Source organism: Parasteatoda tepidariorum, chromosome 4 (assembly GCF_982258835.1).
Source record: "Parasteatoda tepidariorum strain Cologne lab strain chromosome 4, Ptep-v5.0, whole genome shotgun sequence".
NCBI classification, from domain to species: domain Eukaryota; kingdom Metazoa; phylum Arthropoda; class Arachnida; order Araneae; family Theridiidae; genus Parasteatoda; species Parasteatoda tepidariorum.
Window position 1 is genome coordinate 99,530,847 of NC_141758.1, and position 20,704 is coordinate 99,551,550.

The window sequence follows — 20,704 nt, forward strand, 5'->3', positions numbered from 1 at the left end:
CGGATCATCCTCAGGGATGTTTCCCAGACCGTCGCCAATATCCCATTGTGCAGCTCCAGTACGACGTAAATGAACAACAACATCGTGAGTTGTTGTTGTTAATTTACGTCGCACACACACTGCACACACTCGAGCTGCACAATGGGCTATTGGCGACGGTCTGGGAAACATCCCGGAGGATGATCCGAAGACATGCCATCACAATTAACAACATCGTAAGAGTAGTTTTTATTTACGTCGCACTGGAGTGGCGACGGTCTGGGAAACATCCCTGAGGATGATCCGCAGACATGAAATAACAATTTTGATCCTCTGCAGAGGGAGTGGCACCTTGTAAGAAGTTCTGGAGGTTGGCGAGCGATACTGAGCAGTTTTTTTAAAAATGTAATTGTTGCAGCATATTCTTAATGGACAATATTTTATTTTTTAGTCCACTTAGTGAAAAAATGTTTGTTTTTTACTTAAATGTACTAAAAATTTATAAATCGTATCTTTGTTTAAAAACTACACATTAGAAATAACTGATGGTACTTAATTAGTAAGAGCTGTACTGCGTCAACTATTGGAAAAAGAATACTTTTGTTGTCTCATTACATAATTATTAATTTGTCAAGATTTTTCCCTTTGTATTCACATATAACTTTTAAACAGTCTGTTTTTATATTTTAGCATACTATAACAATATCAAAGGAAATATTTATAGAAAAATTAGGAGCCCTTAATGTGGCACAATGTGGTTTTTATGGTAAACCGCAGGGATTACTCAAAAAGCTCGTGATGAGTCAAAGGGTTAAGTGATATGAAGACGCAGAATAATATTTGTTATTTATTTAATTAACCTTATTTATTTACTATTCCTTTACTTAAAATAATATTTATAGACAAATTATTGGGCCTACAATGTTGCACAATATGTAAGTAAGTATGATAGTATAATAGCGTTTAAATGGAGAAATTGTAACTCATACATTATATATATACATAGATATATAAATATAAGACTCCATATATTCCCTTAATATTAACCAATCATTTTTAAACTAGGTCTGGAAATATATTATTACATACTATACTGATACATTAGTTTTTGATGAAGTTTCTTCCATGTTGCATAGAAGGAACATATTTTTTTCCATAACTTTAACCACAGCTGAAAAAACTCTCCCAAACTCTATTAAAAAAATGATTTTTGAAAAAAATTTATGAATTGAAACTTTTACTCACAAACACACAATTCCTTTTATTTTTGCATACATAAAGTTCTGTACAAATATCAAAATATAAATAACATCAGGCATAGGATTATTTACACAAATGTGTAAAATATTACACACAAAAGGTTAGCATAGCATCTGTTTTGACAATTCACATAAGATTTAATAAAATATACACAAATATGGGTCAGTAAGTATTATTCGTTGTTGCTTAACTTGTAACCATAACTATAAAAAAATTCTTTTTTTTTTAAAAATTTTGATACTTATTAAGAGTAAATGATAAAATGATTTATAAGAACAATAGAAACAAAATCATAGAATATAATTACGCATTAAAAGAACGTACATAAATAAAATACGCAATTTATAGTAGTAATTAGTATACATTATTAAAAATTCTTATCTTACAGATTTTAACGTAAAATTCAACAATTTAAATAAAATAATGTATCCTTTACTTATTGCTGAAGTTTTCTTTTCTACATGTAAAATTATCTAAATTCAGATAATGTCTTTTTCTTGTCTTCTAACATTATCAAATGCCAACTCAAATACTTGACTAGAAGATGTCCACAGTCTTGCAGCTGCACGGAGAGAAGGTCTTCCCTTTTATAGTAACACCAAACTTCATTTAGCAGAAATTTTGTTTTCCGGCTAGCGATAAAAGTTTAATGTAATAGAATAATATGTTTTAGTCTAACAGTACAGTAAATTAGATAATAATTTAAAAATACATGTGTATTTTTTTAAAAAAAAAGCATTAATAACGTCAGACTGTTCAACTTTCTCTGTGTTTCTACAGAAATCAACTAATTTTTATTTTATATATTAGTGAACAGCGATTACTTGTAATTTTGAGCCTTAAATAAATCTTAAAACATAATTTTTTTAAAAAATTTAATATTTTTAGCTTCTAACTATCTAGAATTAACATTTCTCTATTTTTGAATTACTGATTTCGACGTTTCCTCCATGTTCATTAAAATTAAATTTAAAAGTAATTAAAAAATTTTTTGTTATAGCGAATCAATTTTTTAAAATTTTTTCTCTTGACTGGAAGGGGTGGAGCATTTAAGAGTTGCATTCCCTAATTAAAAATAATTTTTCATTAATTCAGGAAGATTCAACAATTGATTTCCCTCTTAAAAATTTTCATCACTAAATTTTTATTTTTACCATACTTCTATTATAACTTTAATAATCATTCAAACTGCAAAACGAATTGTACCCAATTGTTGGAGATAATACAACTTTCAACATATAATGTAGGGTCAGGAAATAAAAGGCGAGCCACAAGAGGGTGCTTGCTCAGGAGTAGACGGAATGTTCTCTGTTGCAGAACTTCAATCAACAACAATTCGTTGCAGATTTATATTTACGCATCGAGCTGAAAACAGCAATCGGCTACAGGTGGCATAGAGAAGAACTCTCTACCTATGGCAACACTTCGCATTCTTTCAGCAGTAGCGTGTGGAGAGTCATAGGAGAAGGAAGTACATTAGTTTCTGCCTTGATTTTCAAACAGATTAAAGTATTTTAAGTTAGGAAACTAAATGGAACTGAAAAAATACATGAAACATAATTCTAAAAGAAAGCGTGGCGGAATTTTTTAAAAATATTTTTAACAATTAAATACGAAAAATATTAAGAAAAGGAAAAATATCATAGTACATACAACAGAAAAAGAGGAGGAGAAGAAATCTCCTCAAAGGTACCCGGTAACCGATTTTCTCCCCAGATGGCGTATTCGAGAGTTGCGATCGCAAATAGCTATATTTTAACAGTCTTGCAATTTTGAACACAACCCAGAAGACAAGGAAATTCCTAAATCAAGCATTGGGTCAAACTAGCCTACGTCTGATGAAAAACAGAGAGGAAAACTATAAAAACTTCCCCCAACAAGGGAGTTCCAACCCATGTCCATAGCTGAGGATATTTTACATCAGCACTGAGGTCAGTACTAATTCGTATCAATCCCCGACATTCGAACCTGAGTTACATCATTGGGCAGCAAGGGCTCTATCCCCTGAGTCATCATGAATGTATAGTATTTGTTGTAAAGTTTTCAATAGGAAAAATTCTTTAAATTTATTACTTGCATTTAACATTATATCAATTTTTATCAAGCAAGCAGGCAACCTCTTGTCCATTGCTTTTAGACACCTTACAGCAAGGTGAAAGTTGTTTATTTTGGCTATCACTCATTATAGTTACGATCATCAGTTTTGTAACACCTTGCATAGACTCTTTATATTTAAGAGTAAATAAGTAATATAACCATCATAAGACCTGAACTAAAGCAATTATTAAAAAATATAGTTAGTAGTAGTATAATTTTAGCAATGGAATGCTAAAATATATATAATATAAAATATTCCCTAATGCTTGTCTTAAAAAGTTATGGAAGCACTAATTTTAATAGTTATTTTACATTCACCTGGCTGGAATGTTCTATACACTGAAAGGGGGCGGGGACACAGTAAAACAATTATACAAACATTAGTTAACATGAGAATAATTTTAAAAAAGTAAAAAAAAAAAAATTCTTAATGTTTGTGCTTTATTTATTGTGCTATCATTTAAAATAATTTAGCAATAAAAAAATGGCAATAACTGACCCACATTCAATTTGCACACATTAAAGGCACAGAGCATATTGTATAGTTTTGAAAATGACACATACACATGACAGAGAAAATGAAGCACATAAGCTAGCCAACAAGAGTCATACAGGTTCAATATATTTAGAAACTAGATATTTGTTAATAGGAAATGTAACATATTCAATGTAGAGTTAAGAATTTTCTTTGTATATGTTTACAAACAAAAAATATATGAGTAACCATTACAAAATTTACCTGTTTAAACCCTCAATATAAACTAAATTTGTGCATAAATGAAAAAAATGAGCATTGTTCTTGTTTTATAAAACAGAGTATTATGAAACATTAATCTAACAAAATATCATCAGAAAACTAAAATATAAATTTTTTGGAAAGTAAAATATGTAAAGTCTGCGTATAATAGGTCCAGTCAAAAAACAAAGAAAAATGGGTCTTAAAACCAGAAATATGTATTTTTAGGATAATTGCTGGTGTAATTAAATAAAAATTTCTTTTTCATGTTATTATTAAATAGGGGGCATCATTTGTTAAGAGGACGGCATACCACGGAAGAAAATTTTTGTAGCAAATTCTTTTTCTCCTTCATTACTAATTTAAAAGAAAGAAAAAGTAAGTTCAGGCATACCTAGAGTGAAAGAATAAGTAAGTTCAGGCACACATAGAATAAGTCATGACGTTTCAGCAGCTAAAAAAAAAATACTTCAAAATATTAAGATGCAAACAAATTATTAGAAGAGAACTTCACCGTTGTGTCATCCTAAGTTATCTACTCATAATTTATTTTCATTTGTATCTTTTAAAATTTTCTTTTCAGTATTTGAAGTTTCGTGGCTTACTCTAGGTTTGTCTGAACCCACTTTTTCTACACTTCAAATTCGTATCGAAGGAAAAAGAGAATTTGCGACGCAAACTTTCTTACGAGGGAAAGCATCTTCTTAAGGGAAGCGATGATAACCAAGCAGTTGTTAGCCTATTCATGCTTTTACAATAGAGAGATCAAGATCAAAGGGTTTCTCCTTATTGATTTCCTGAATTAAGAATCAATAGTTAGCAGTATTTGAAAATGTCCCAAGTGAAAATACTCAGGCCATTTTGATGCCCAACACAGCTAAGGAAATACAGGAAAAAATTCAAATGAGACACAATGCACCACCCATTCAATTTTCCACATACAGGATTGCCACAGAAAAAAATGTACAAAATAGTTGCTTTTAGCAGCCTAAAACACGAAAATAGTAGCCAAAAACTAGGAAAATAGTTGCTTAAATAAGAACAAAAATTCATCAAATATATGACTAAAATTTTGTTAATGACTTAATTGTCATATACCATGATCTATTCAGTCAAGTTGGTGGCAAATATGATAGCTTTTATATAAACGTAAATGTTTATTTATTTATATATATGAAAAGTGATTACTCAAATTCGAAATTCGCATATCATAATATCGTATAAAAAATAGTTTTATTTTTATATCATGGGGAATTTTGCAGCAATAATCATTGAAAAGGCAATCGAGAAATGAAAGAGACTTACAACGGAGTCTGCGCAGATTGAACGAATTAAAAAGTGAAGACACAAATTTGCAATTCAAAATTTTCTATTTTTTAAGAAAAAAAGAAGTTCAGTGTGTTCAGAAACTATCTTGTGGGATGCAGATTTTCCACCCAATTTATGCTTAAAAAAAAAAAACATCGCTAGGAGTACAGAAAAGTCTCCTTTTCCTAAAAATAGTTGCTTTTTTTTAGCCTTTTCAGAGAAAATAAAGTTGCCATAGTCGCCTCATGCCAAAAATAGTTGTATTTTAGTCGCCTGTGGCAACCCTGCACATATTGAATGAATCAAGGCGTGCGTGGATTTAAGGATGGCACCAGGGGTTAAAATTCGTCGGAATTCTCCTCATAAAAGGGTTAATGCTGTTTACGGGGAATCACATTATATAGATTTTCTACTGTAGAAACAATTTCAAATATGTTTATAGGATTGAACTGTAAATAAGATTAGTTTTATGGCAAAACAGAGCAATATTTACACATTGCCAACAAGCTTGTAAAGGTGTTTATCAGATTTAAGATTAGAAATTAAACATATAGCTCATTTTACAATCTGCTGAAACTTTTAACATATTCTGTTGAGAATGAAAATGGAATGCAATGCCTAACTTTTGTGACCGACAGTATATGCAGGGTATTATGTAATGATCACCCTTAATACATAGTTTCAGAATTTTTATCAAAAAAGAATATACATTTAGGGTAAGTTTAATATTGAAGCAAGAAAACAAAAATACTAAAATCTACATAAAAATCTCTGTTTGTTTGAGGAGCTGAAAAAAAAAAAAACTGATAAAACTTTCTACAAGTTGTTCTACAGAATTTTTGTTTTGTCATTATATGTACATTTGACAAGGATTCTAAAAATATATATTAAGAGTAGGAATTGAACAATACCTTGCATATAGCTTCCTTTGTAAACATTCCAGATTTTTTTTAAAGATTTGTAACAAATGGACTGAAATATTTCAATAACTACGCATAAAAAATAAAAAAAAAACTTTTAACTTATGTTTAGGTATAAACATAGTAGACTTGTTTATAAGAATGAGTTATTTACGTGAATTATGCTTCTTATTAATAAATGCTTTATTAATAAGTTCCCAGAAAGGTTTCTACACAAACTGTGTGTTTTGTAAATAAAAAGAAGTTTTAAAATACGTAAAAAGTTCTTCAATAATAACTCATGTGATCGAAAAAGGTCGTACTAAATTGAAGATAAATAAATAAAACAATATCCTTACAAAAACAGTATACAATTAAGTACAATTTAGCACAAATACTACAAACACAATGAAGAGGGTTTTACAAAATCTAAAGACTAGTAATATAGGCTGTCTTAGATATTTTACAAACTGTAAAATATAGTGACAGCAAAATCTGCATTCTGTAAACTGAACATTTCTTATTTCATTGAAAAAGTAAAATAACAGTGTCAATATTTCGGTTCAATAGTATGGTTATAATTACAAAACATATAATCTGATTTCCTTCATAGAATTTATATGACTAATGAAATGTACTCGTACAGGTTTTTCTTCATAAAAATCAAATTTAAAAGAGATTTTCTTTTCTAGTCTACTAGTACTATCAAAATCCTAGGTATGAGATAATTTTTAACATTTAAAAATCTTGAAACTTGCGTGGTGTTTCTTTTAAATAGTATTTTAGTACTGTTACTGTTTTAACAACACAATTGTTTTAACAAGTGAGAACAAAATTATACAGCATTGAGATGGATTCAGGTTGGAAATATTAATTTTTGTTATAAAGTATAAAATCATAAGAACAGATTTTCTAAAGAGAACTGGAAATTTTTTTCCTGCATACACAAGTCCGTTGAACATGTAGCTATTCAGGGATCTGTCCAGACATTTTGTGAAAGGTCTGTTTTTGTAAAATTGTGAAAAAATTACTTGTAATTTGTGAATATAAAATAAATGTTAAGTCACATTTTTTCAACCAGGGTCTTTCTTTTATGAATTTGTACAAATAGGGTCCTGTTATTGCAAAAAACTTGTTCAAGGAGTTTTGAAACTGTAAATAGATACAAGATAATGCTCAACACTGCAAAATTATAATTAAAAAAAATAAAATTTTAAAAAATAAACAGCAATTGCTGCTGCTAAATTAGAGATGAAACATACAAATATTTGGTATTCAGCCTATACTGCTGAACGCAGAATATTAATTTCAGACTAATAATGGAAGAAGTGTCTGCCGAAGACAAACGTTTACATAATTACACTTCGTTTACATCTGTTTTTCTTCCCTTTCCTCCTGGGAAGGGTTTATTCGATTAACAAAACAATAATGAAGATAAACAAATTTGTGAAGGGTCCGATTAAAAGATAAATTATGTTGTGGAGGGTCCATTTTTAAGTTAAAATATTTTGTGAAGGATCCGTTTTTAAGTTAAAATATTTTGTGAAGGGTTCGTTAACGGACCCAAATTTCTTCTAAACAGACTCCTGCTATTATCATAAATATTACTGTGGAAGTTTTGAAAATGCATTTTATTATCTTCAGATGTTATATTTTTAGAGTGCATAAAAGTTTTTTTTTTATTTCCAACCTCTGAGATTATGAATCCTTCCTTCAGAAGTATGTGGCAAAGAGAATGACAAACCACAATAGAAAAATCATTGTTTTATAGAAAATAACAAAAATACTAAAAGAATTACAATATTTGAGATTCCATTAAGGAAATTACCTTTATAAAATGTAGATTCATATATATATATATATAAAGACTTCACACAAATCAAATTTCAATACAACAAAATAAATTTTATCACAAATCCTTCTTCATTAAAACCACTTGTTACTGTGACATTTGACACACATTGTCTCGAGCGTGGAATTCCTTTATTTTTTTTCGAAAATTGACGAATTTTATCTTTAATAACCAATAAATTTGTTGGTTAACTTTAAAAATGTGCGCACCTAAAAAGTCCTTAAAGTTATCAATATTAAAATTATACTAAGGGTAACTCTTAAATAATAGAAAGATTTTACAGAAATAAAATATTTATGGGTTCCCAAACAGTTCACACAACACTGTATAATCAGCCAAAATTGCCATCAAAGTTTTTTTTTTAAAAAAAAAAGAAAAAAAGAGAGATTTTATGTACCCTAAGATAAAATTTATTGTAAGCTTCTTCCCTCTCTAAACATCAAAAGTCTTATTTTTATATTTAATACAATTTACAGAAAAAATGTAATTTACACTTTTATATTCATATTAAATATTTTCAAAAACCTACTAAAATATTAACCTCAACTTCTTTTAGATTTCTGCTGAAAAATAAAAAAGGTAATCTTTTATAGAGTATGTTAAATTTTAGAAAAATGAAATTTTATCCAAAGGATTATCATTTCTATAAACTATTTGTCACTCTCTTTTTTCTTCTCTTTCTATTGCAGTAGGCCAAACACTGGAAGCACTGTTTGGTAACATGCAAACAAAGACGTAAAAGATAATTATTTTAGAACAATTTACACTTTTATATTCAGATTTAAAACTTTTCAAAAACCTACTAAAATATTAACCTCAACTTGTTTTTATTAGAGTAGTATTGTACTTGTATTATTAGAGTAGTATTGCTGTAGGCCAAACACTGTTTGGTAACATGTAAACGAAGATATAAAAGATTTTAGAAGGAATAAGTAAAATTACAGAATGACTGTATTAAAGATGAACTAAGAGGATTTTTCCATAATAGGCCATATAAATTTAGCATCACAGCGCTTGTATGTGAATAAACAATTGGATCCATTAGCCACTAGTTCTGCCTTTATCACCTGAGGACATTCGCTATCTGACAGCATTGTTTCTGGAATAATAATATTTTACTCATTAGTTCCAAACTCAATAAATTTCTGTCTAAAAGATTTTAAATAAAATATATATATTTTTTATAAACTTATTTCGGAAGATGGTATGCTTCCAATCTACATCACTACTTCTCTGAAAATCAGACACCTACTTTTTCATTCGAATTTATCTCTAGGTAATAGGAGCTGAATGTATTCAAGTATAAGCGTAGCATCAGGAATGAGGGGTCACATGACCCCTGAATAATTTTTTAAAGTTGTACAATTTTTTTAAAGTTATTTCTTTTTATTAAATCTAAAAAAAAGGTATAACAGTACAGAACCCGTTATCCGGAAATCAGAAAACCGGAAAACCAAAAAACCGTAACGAAATTCGATAAATTTTCCGGCCATTTAAAAAAAAAACATTTTTTTTTCCTCATGAGATTTTAGGATTTTTCTTTCTTTTTTGAAAGATGTTTACCTTACCATCACTTTGGAAATAATCATTAGTGTATTACGTCACCGTTTTTTCTACTTTTTAAGATTATTTCCAAAAAAATTTTTTTTAGTTGGATTTAACAACAAAAAAAAACGGCTTTTTGTAGCGATTCTGAAAACCGGAAAAATCAGTTATCCGGAATAGCGATGGTCCCGATCGTTCCGGATTTTTCCCTACTGTATTTTATTTAATAATATTTATTTTAGTTTGTTCATTAATAATTTGACTTGATAACTCAATGATTATCACTTTTATGTAAGTAAATGTATACTGCGGCTTTCAAGAGAACTCCTCCAAACATCAGTCTCATGTCATGGCGGGTACCATGGTTACAAGGAAAAGTCACATTGAATAGGGTGTGGGGTGAATAGTTTTGTCTTGATCTTAACATAGGTCAGTGTGAGTAAACAAATCAACACCTTCATTCCACCCCCATTTGAAATTTTCTCTCGCTTGTTACTATAGCAGCAGACAGCACCAGAATTTTAGTCTGGAGGAGTTCTCCTCAAAGCAGCACAATAGTTAATTTTTATCAACACATAGTGTAATAATTTAAGACACTTTTTTCTGTTTACTACTGTTAAAATTTTTTAGTACAGTAGAGAACCATTTATCCGGTATCCAGATAACCGGGAAAAATTTTGATCGGCTTTCCCGCCATTTTAAATTAAAACGATTATGAAAAAAAGCGGAAATTGAACTCATCCTTGAAGTTGAATAGAGGAAAATGTAAGGAAGGAGAGAATCCCCCCCCCCCGTTTACCCAGAGAAACGTCATTTCCTCCGTGACCTTGGAGGCAGGGAAGAGAGGAATGTTTTATTTTCTCCTTTAGGCCGTCAATCAAGCTCAAGGATGTGGCATGCTGATTTCGTTTTCTGTTTGATTTACGAGGGGGTGGGGAAAATGCATTGCATGCATATCAGTGAACAGAAGATGAAAGAGAAAAATATATTTATCTATTTGACATCGATTAATAAAAATAAAATCTTTTTCTTCTGATTAATTTTCATTCTTTGGAAGTGCGGTATCATTTGCAAGTTTTTATTGATGTGAAACAAAAAAATAAAATAGAAGGAGAATTGTTTATTAATTTAAACATAGGATTATTTTATGAAGCAGATTGCAGTTTTGTTTTTCTGATTCCACTACGTTTGATATTTTTTTCTTTTCACGATAAATTTCGCACTTAATAAATTAATTCTTTTTATTCATAAATTTTATCATTAGGTTTTTTATTAAAATTCCGTTGATTTTGCCTTGTTCCGGGTTTTAATATTTATGCTAGTGCCTTTTTTAACTATCGTTTCGGTTCGATAATTTTCAAGTGTTTTTATTTAGTTAATTAGTTTTCCTTTTATTTTATCGTTTCCCCCGTATAATTAGGCATGAAATATATTGCGTTATTTTACCATTGGTTTTGCTTACATTAATTAATTTAGGAATTGTAATTATTTTTAAAAAATAAATACGAGAATTTTCTATTTTTTAAACTTCTTTTTCTTTTCTAAACTTGCAAATTTTTTTATTCTTTTAAACGTTATTTTTCTACCATTTCTTCTTCTTTTTTTTAAAGTTAGGAGTACCTTTCTTTTTTCTCTTACTTTATGCATTACACTTTTTCCTTGTAATTCGGGTTCGATAAAACATCGATTAACGACACTTTTTGGTCAATCCAGAAAACCGGGAAATTCAGACATCCGGGATAGCGATGGTCCCGAGCATCCCGGTTATTGAATTTTTATTTTATAGAATTAAACACCTTACAGATTACTTTCAACATTAAATATATACTTTGATTTTTTCTTAAGCATACATTTTTAAGTAAAACTTGACTGTCATATTATATTTAATATTCTTATAATTTTTAACAAATAAGTTCCGTTTCCTACAAAGTATCCTTTTTATTATTAATTAATTTCATTTTAAATGCTGTGTAAGATTTTTGTTTACCATGTTTAGGTATAGAATAACAACCTAAATATTTTTAGGAGCAAAAGAAAAAAAAAGCGTTTTGGAGCCAATAATTTTTATATTCATCTCGTAAAATTTTATTTTTGACCAGGTTCGAGCATTAAATTTACACTTTATATCATATTTAACAGATTTCTGAAAATAAATGCACAATTAATAAAATGGTTAGAACAAAAACCCAACGAAGAATTATGTAAATAAATATATAAAAGGTTACTCAATTGGTTTCCTGCAAAAACTAAATAAAAAAATAGAGTTTAAAATCAGATTTAAATACGCACTTTAAAAAATTAAATAATAGAAATATTCCAGCAATAATTGGAAAAAGAACTAAATAAAATTTTTGATATAAACTTAATTTACTATCTCCAATAAAAAAAAAATTAAATCATCAAAGCAGGATTTACTTTATGCGGAATTTATGGCCATCTTATTCACCAGGTTTGCATTCAATAAAATTTCGGTGCATAGAGAAAAGTTTTGTGCCAAACTGCATAAAATTTTGGGAATCACGAGAAACTCTTGTAAAAGAATTTGGACAAAATATAAGTAGGTGAGCGGCTGCACATGGCAGAAAATTTTACGGCATGTTTACCGTTCTGTATTAAAGCCAAATTTGATTGATCGGAAGGAAATTTTCAAGTATGTTATACGTAGCAATCTTTTCATGCTATTTTGAAAGTTTGGTTGTGATATTTAAAAAAGCATTGTGTGGATGTAATGAAAGACACATAAACCCTCTTTTGTCCACAGATTGCAATCATCAAAAATATGTTTGGTTCGAATTACTTTAAACATCAAGGTTTTACAGAACTTACGCTAATACATAGTGAAAAAAATGTATACATTACACAAGTATAAAGCAAAATTAAAAGAAAATTCATGAGAGATAATATTACCTTCTCCATTGACAAGCTTGAAAAGGCAGTAATCTTGAGGATTAGTTATATTAAACTTGTGAGCAATTAATTTAGCTGCAAAAAAAAAAAGAAGTTCACTAAGACATTTATCAATTATGACAACAGCACATACATCAAACAGGAAAATTGTTTTTTCAATTGTCAATGCTTATTTTGAGTACATTAATATCACAATTTTTATTTCTTTTAACACTAAAAAGAAGGAAAATTAGTATATACAGTGAAACCCCGATTTTACGTTTTCGGTCGGACTAGCGATAAAAAACGCTCGAAGAGGAATAACGTAAAATCGGGATTAAGACAAATCTATGCATATTTTTAAAAAATGACACCTACCAGTTAAATTAATGGAAAAGATTAGTAATCTTCACTTCCTCTTTGCTTTTAGCTACAATTTCATCTACAACTCGTTCAATACTAGCATTTTTTTTGCAAATTTGCTTCTTGATTTACATTTGCAAGTAAAAATTGTTTTTGTGTTTTTATGCTTTGTAGTTTTTATGCTTGTTACCCACCCCCCTATTGACAAATGGAACAGAAAGAATGCAAGAATTGCTCCATACAGCTGAGAAGCAAGTTTTTCTTGTTCAAAAAACTAGTAAAAAGTTTGTGAGAAAGTTGTAGAATAAAAAAATTAATTTGATCTGTTGGTAGAAAAATGCATCAAGCGGGATTTTCATAAAAGGGGTAACGAAAAATCCGGGATTTTTTAACATTATCGGTACAGGCAATTTTCACGGATCAGCAGAAAATGACGCAAGAAGCGGACAACGTAAAATCGGGGTTCCACTGTACCTACATTGCCCAAAACCAGTCAAAATGACTGGATTGTGAATGCGTAAATAAATTTGTTTAAAATAAATTTTTAAAATTTTTTACATTATTTACAGTTATATAACAAGTTATTAGTAAATATTAACAATAAAAAAAATGTATGTTGTACAAAAAGTCACAAAATTCTAAGAAATTGTGTCATTATAAATGTCATTTTTTTCTAATTGAAATTAAAAGCAGTCAAAATAACTTCCTTGGACAATCTAGTGTTAAATAAATCAGTTTAGCCTTCTTTATAACAGAAAAAAAGTGGGTTTCACTTTTATAACATTAGAAACGAATATGAAAAGAATTATTTTAAAGTTTCCTGAATTCATAATGATATTTATAAGATAAAAAGGAGAAAAACCACTTACCAACTTCTTTAGTTGTCATGTTAGGCTTAATTGGAAGGGTCTTTGATATAATACTGCCCGTTAATTCATCGGGTATCATAATTTTCAAGAAGCCCTGAAGATCAGCAATGCATGCAAGTCTAGGTTCAGGAGAAGGCTGAGGGAAAAAAAAGAATGAGTGAATTAATTGATACAAAAACATGCATTATTTCAGTAAGCTTCATAAGATGTCTCTTCCTTTCATGCTAAACTGCTGGATAGAGAAAATGTTTATAATAATAATAATATATATATATAAACATAATATATAAATATAATATATATATAAATAATTTATATATATATATATATATATATATAGAGAGAGAGAGAGAGAGAGAGAGAGAGAGACATGCGTATCTATCTATATATATATTCTATCCCTTTTTGAAGAGTCCGATTCACATGACTTCGCCGTCGATCTTTTTTCCTCCTGTAGTTATTGCTAAGAATTCCACAATTTTATTATTATTCTTTTTAACGTGACGATGATTTACAAAATGCGAAAATATTGCCCATAATATTAGAATAAAGAAAGAATATGACATATTCGAGTAAAAAAATTATTTTATTTCATCCAAAAAAATGTTATTTTTTATTTATTTATAATTTAAAATTTTTTCTTTTTTTGGAAATTGATGCTTTTGTTACGGTAAATTAGTAACATGTATATTTGTTATTATTAAAAGTATCTTGCAGAAAGATATTAAGTCCTGGAGAGTCGCAGAAAACTCTGCTACAGGGGCATTACGATCTGTAAAACTGAGTATTGCCACTTTCACAGCATAGGCAGGGTGGCCACCCAAATCTAGAAAAAAAAATTCCCTGTGTTTTTTCTGTATATATTCTACACAATATATAAAGCGGAAGAACGCAATCACTGTGATCTTTTAATGAGTTGTATTGGGATAACTATACTAGTTATAATTGCTGAAAAAACAGAGAAGAAAAAAAGGAACAGTTGAACATATAATGCTATAACAAATGAAATAGTTTAGTATTGCTGAAATATCATCCTAAAATATCCCATAGATAGCACTTTGGCTACCATTTTTTAAAAGACAAAAATAAGAAACAAAATTCCCTGTTATTTTAGGTGATTTTTAAATTCCCTGTATTTTTCAGGTTTCCCCCGTGGAGTGGTAACCTTGATAGGTGATATGCAATCAGGGGATATAAAAAAAATAACGTACTGTTTTGCAAGTGGTTTGAGATCCAGGGGGGCTGCCAATATCCACACTATAAGCTCGATTACTACAGCTGGGATCATTCATATCATCGAAATTTCTGACAGGACTTTCAGGACTGCATGCTTGAAGACTTTTCAACACATGAACAGCACTACTCAGGGTTGTTAAGTAATAACTGAAAAGCAAAGTAGCTTAAATATAATTTTAAGATATCAAAACAAGCAGAATGAAAATCACTTAAAATGCAAGTAAATAATTTGGAAACTCAGAACAGTTAAAAGGCACATTAATGTTTGAGCAAGCAATATCTGATACATTTTCATCAAAGACAATTAGAGAAAACTACTAAAATCTCTTCTCTTTTCTTTTCGAGGGTGCCTTTATTGCATATAAAATGGAATACAGTTATTATTAAATTAAAAATTATAGTTATTAAATTATGGTTACAGTAATTATTGTTCATAAATACTAGGTTAAGTTTTTCTCATCTCAAACTCTAATTAGTACCATTTATAGTGATTTTTTAAATGACAGAAGATTAAAATCTAAAGAAAAATCTAGTTGTAATAAAAAATATTTATTATTTGAAAAATGTGGAAAAAATTGAAAAAAAGAACTATAATCTCCACATTTTTTTTTGAAGGAGCTTTTGTGACACACAAAATGGTATACAGTTATTGTTAAACCAAAAATTATAGTTATTGTTCATAAATATCAGGTTAAAGTTTTTCTCATGCCAAACTCTAACTAGCATTATTTATAGTGTTTTTATAAATGATGCAAGATTTAAATCTAAAGAAAAATCTAGCTTTATTAAAAAATATTTGTTAATTAAAAATATACAAAAAAAAATTGAAAAAAACTAAAATCTCACTTTTTTTGAAGGAGCTTTTCTGACATACAAAATGGCATACAGTTATTGTTAAATGAAAAACAATGGTTATTGTTCATAAATTATAAAATAATGAAAAAAATAATAAAAATAATTAGATTTTACATTAGAGACAAGATGCAGAAATTCGCAAGCTATAATATCACATTGAAAAATATCTAGTGTAAAAACCATGAGGAAATGTGTAACAATATTTAGGCAAATTTGCAATTAAATGGAGCGTGTCAAAAATGATTGTAATTACATGAGTAATATCGTTATTGCACTAATAAAAACATCCAGATTTTTTTTTTAAAAAAAATGCGGCAATCACTGCTAAAACAATCGTTAAGACTACAATGAATTATGATGTGAATAAATTATCACAATAAAAAGTTATTACTCAAACATGCAGTTCGAAATTTGCGTATTATAATAAAAATATCAATATTCTGAAAATTATGAGGAAATTCATAGCTACAACTGTTGGATAAATCATTGATAAGTGCATCAAAAAGTGATTACTCGAATAATCAATGCAAAAAGCGTCGTTACAAGGATATTCTAGTAAAATTATTTGGATTTTAAGAACAATATGTTGTGCTAATTGTCGAATCAATGAATAAGATTACATGAATTTATGCTCTAAACATAGCTAATTGAGTGAATAAAAAATTATTCAAAGTTTGGGTATCACAATATTGTATCAAGAATTGAGATTATAAGAGCCACATGAAAATACGTATACAAACTGTTAAAAAACAAGGTCAAAAACCATGTGGATTTATGATGGAATTTAATAAAATTTTTTTTAAACATAATTTTGACATTGCTAATTTAATAAAGATATCTAAAATTCAGAATTTTCAAAAATCCAGAGCTTCCAAAATTTCGGGCGACATTTACAAGGCTAATAAATCAAGGTTTATAAAAAAAATACTATAAAAACTCAAATCATCAATATTAAGGATTACACCCAACTCAAATAACTGGGTATATTGGTTAAAAATGGTCATTTCATGATAAAAAAAGATTTTCTTACATATTAATACAGATTTCATACATATTACACACATTATAACAACTGACACAGCATTATAAACAAAGTATGTCTGGACCCGCAATTGAGTGCAAAAGTGCCATCACTGATCATTCACTTCCCACACGCTTGACCAAAAGCATTTGTATGGAAGAGGAGATACTTATAATTTATTTTCTAAAAGAGGCTGCTAGGCAAAAAATTGTAATGACAAAAGTGTTCCTTTTCTATAATATAGATGCAAATTTCTTTTTGTATAATATACAATAAAATATTTTAATGAAATTAAATTAGTCAACATAATATAACAAAAAAAAAAGAAAAAAAAAGAGAGATGAAAACTGGATTTTAATTTGGAGAAAAACCCTTATTTATTTCTACGTTGAAATAATAACAGTTTGTCTTCAAATTTCAAAAGATTAAGTAAAAAATAATGGGTAGTAAAAATTATAATTTGGTATAATATGCTATTACCCTCCTTCCCTTGCCATCAGAGAAGGATGAAGTAAGCCCCACATATAATCTGCTTCAATTTCGGCAGCTATGAGACCACATCGGACAATCACACAGATAAATATTGGAAGAAAATCTAGAGTAAAAAAGGAACATATGAATACATTTTTTTTCAGAAACTACCAGTTATAAAAATATTGCACACAATAAAATGCATCCATTACAACCATAATTCTGATCTACCAAATTTTAGACTCAATTGGATAAGCCCATTTTTGTAACAAAAGAAATCTGATTTAACAAAAGCAATTTAATACTGGACAGAGATAAAAAAAATTCACCCTGAATAACTTTCAATCTAGTTTTTAGTACAGGAAAAATCCTATAATTTATCTTAAAAATTCAAAAGGTTGACTTTAAATATGCTAATTATTTAGTGCTATCCATAAAATAAATTACAGAATCAGACATAAAAATGAAGTGGGTGCTTGCAGTGAGGAGGGTCGATTTGGCTGGCAACGAAATATGCGCTCTAAGTATGTTCCAAAGGTGTTCTATGGGATCGGGGCTCTGAGAAGACCAGTCCAGTTTTTGCACACCCATTCCGCTAAACCACGCCTGTGCAAGCCTCGATGAGTGAATGGAGCAGTTATCTTGTTGGAAAAGAAATGGGCCTTCCCCGAATTCGGCCATTCAGTTAAGAGTGCAGAATTGTCCACATACATCTGAGTTTCGTTTCCAACCACAGGAATTAACGTACACAAGCCAAACCACGAGAAAAATCCCCATACCATTATGCTTCCGCCACCATAACAAAAGAGTGTCAGAATACTTTTGGTCTCATAGTGTATTTTCCCAACAGATATGGGTTTTTGATCATCAAAATATGGAGGGTAGTCACGACCTGGGAGACACAGTCCCAGGCGTTAAGTCAGAGGAGTGGTTTAAAGTTTGGGTCTTTTACCATAGTTCATAAACCATTTAAACAAATGGAAATTTTTTTAAGTTAATGACTTTTTTTAGTGAATCAAAGGGAATGAATAATTCCAAGTATATCTGAATTATTATTTAGCATATTTAAAGTCCACACTTTGAACCATTAAAAACGAAAGCTATTTGAAAAAAAATAAAGAAAATATAAAGAATTCGATAAGTTGTACTAATCAGCACATTATATTATGAAAAATTATTTCCATTAAAAAAAAAAAAATAGAGTTCATACTTTCTAAAAAGCTAACCATTGACTTTAGGTGTATTTAAAAGAGTACCAACAAAATAAATTGGATTTACTGCTATACCTCCAGCGCCTAGGGATGCATCTTCTTTTCCTTGTGACAATTTGCTTTGTTGTACCTAAAATACAAGAGAAATTAATAACAAATGGAAAAAAAAGCAAGTTAAATTAAAAAAGGTGTTCCAATCAAAACAAAAGAATTTTATTAGTAAACAAGGAATATAAATAATGCTATTTCTAAAATTTCAATAACTAATACAACTGTCATTAAATAACTTTCATATTGCCTTAAGAGTACAATAGATCAAAGCTCTCTGCAAGTCCTATTATGCTGCCTCATCGTAGCAGTGGTGGTGTCCCTTGGTGGAATGGACGATACACGTCCAAAGATATTTTCTCCTGTCACGGTCACTCGAGGCATGAAGGTAATTTCATTTTACCAGCCAAAGCATAAAGGCAATGGACAAACTAAGCTCTGATGGCTCAAGAGATAGAACATTTGCCTTCCAATGAGGCAAACCGGGTCTGAATCCCAGCGATAGCTGGTCAATACAAATTCCGCATCCAACTTGCCCCGACCACAGTGGTGACGTAATAAAATATCCTCAATGAATGGATCATGGGTTAGAGTCACCTTGCTGTCAGGCAAACTGTGGGAGGTTTTCCTCTCCATGCAACGCAAATGTGTGCTATTTGATCCAGGAGTTCCCTTGTCTTCTGGATTGGGTTCAAAATTACAAGGCTACAGTGTTACCCATTTGTAGCCGTAAACCCAAAAATATCACTGATGATCAGTCTACCACTGGGGATATTTTACGTCAGCAATGTGGTAGGTGCGAGCCGCGTGCGGAATTCATATCCACCAGCAAACGCTGGGATTCAAACCCGGTTCACCTCAATGTTCTATCCCCTGAGCCACCAAGGCTCAAAGCTCTACTTATTTAACTAAAAGACGACATACAACATAGTATTAGCCAGTAAATTAAAAACAAACAACTTACAGAGTTGTAAATAGTGGAAATGGCTGCCAACAGATTCTCAAGTTTTTTGAGTGGAGAATATGCTTGTTGCAGACGACTAAAGAAGTGGTTGACAACTTCTAGAGAGGCTCCCTCTGGCAATTTAAATTCAGGCTGAAAAAAATGTTTCAAAAACCATAATTTCAAAGACAGATTAAGCCACATTACAAGTATGAAATAAAATAAATCAGAACAATTTTTAGAACAGTATACATGTAGACTACTTTTAAAGAAGGCAAATTGAAAACAAATTTTTCTTTTTACTTTCCTCTACTTAAGTATAATAAAGGCGAATTTCACCACAAAAGGAATACATGATAATTGTAATTTCAGAATTACTTTATTTAGAACAGAAAGTATTAACAGCTTCTAGCATTATTTTATCAATATTGAACAACTCTTAACAACTTCAAGTCAATGCATTGAAAATTTTATATAGTACAGTCAGATTACAAAAACAATAACTACTATCAATTAGCTAATACTTCTTCATACTAATATATAATTACGAAATAGTGATTGAGTTCAAGATTCTCTTAATCAAATCAAATAATTTTAAAGTACGGTTTCAACAATCTCAAAATAAAAACGCAGTGAATATGCAATTTAACATTTTAGTACAAAAGTAATTTTTGTGGACAATCCTTCACTTCATTAAATAAAAATTCTACAATATGAGAATGGTTGTGTTGATTAGAGTCTGTAAATTTTAAAATCAGATAAAAGAAATAAACAGGGGGCATAGCCAAATCTTTCAACAAAAAATAAGTACCTTTTTATGAACTAAAAAAATTTGAAGCACTATATACATTAACAAAATAATTTTCAGACTTTACATGTTCATGATAAGATTTTTCGCGTCGTTTTTAGAGGGTGGAAATTGAGAATATCTTGCAGAATGCAGCAGAGTTGCACATGAGAGAACAAGAATCTCACCGAACTCATCTTTGTAGAACATGTGGAGTCTCAAATATTTCATCAAACATGTAAACATCATCATCAAACATGTAACCAAATTAAATTTTAAAGTAATAGCCGGAAATGGTGCTAATAAAAATAACATAATGTTATAAGCTAGAATGCATT

General features: G+C 29.5%; 1 protein-coding gene across 3 annotated transcripts in view; it reads right to left on the reverse strand.

Annotated features, from left to right (window-relative positions):
• Positions 1 to 6,958: 6,958 nt before the first annotated feature.
• spri (Src homology 2 domain-containing protein sprint) overlaps positions 6,959 to 20,704 on the reverse strand; it is a 57,468-nt gene continuing 43,722 nt past the window's right edge. For 2 of the 3 annotated variants that reach the window (XM_016065697.4, XM_016065696.4), the window contains exons 15-21: positions 19,601 to 19,732; positions 18,664 to 18,718; positions 17,387 to 17,501; positions 15,006 to 15,177; positions 13,795 to 13,930; positions 12,584 to 12,658; positions 6,959 to 9,230 (exon numbers count right to left, since the gene is read on the reverse strand). In XM_016065697.4, the coding sequence (XP_015921183.2) occupies positions 9,097 to 9,230; positions 12,584 to 12,658; positions 13,795 to 13,930; positions 15,006 to 15,177; positions 17,387 to 17,501; positions 18,664 to 18,718; positions 19,601 to 19,732 (819 nt within the window). In that variant the 3' untranslated portion in view covers positions 6,959 to 9,096. Of the gene's footprint in view, positions 9,231 to 12,583; positions 12,659 to 13,794; positions 13,931 to 15,005; positions 15,178 to 17,386; positions 17,502 to 18,663; positions 18,719 to 19,600; positions 19,733 to 20,704 lie in introns of those variants that run through there. The other variant, XR_015433218.1, reaches the window with a different exon arrangement.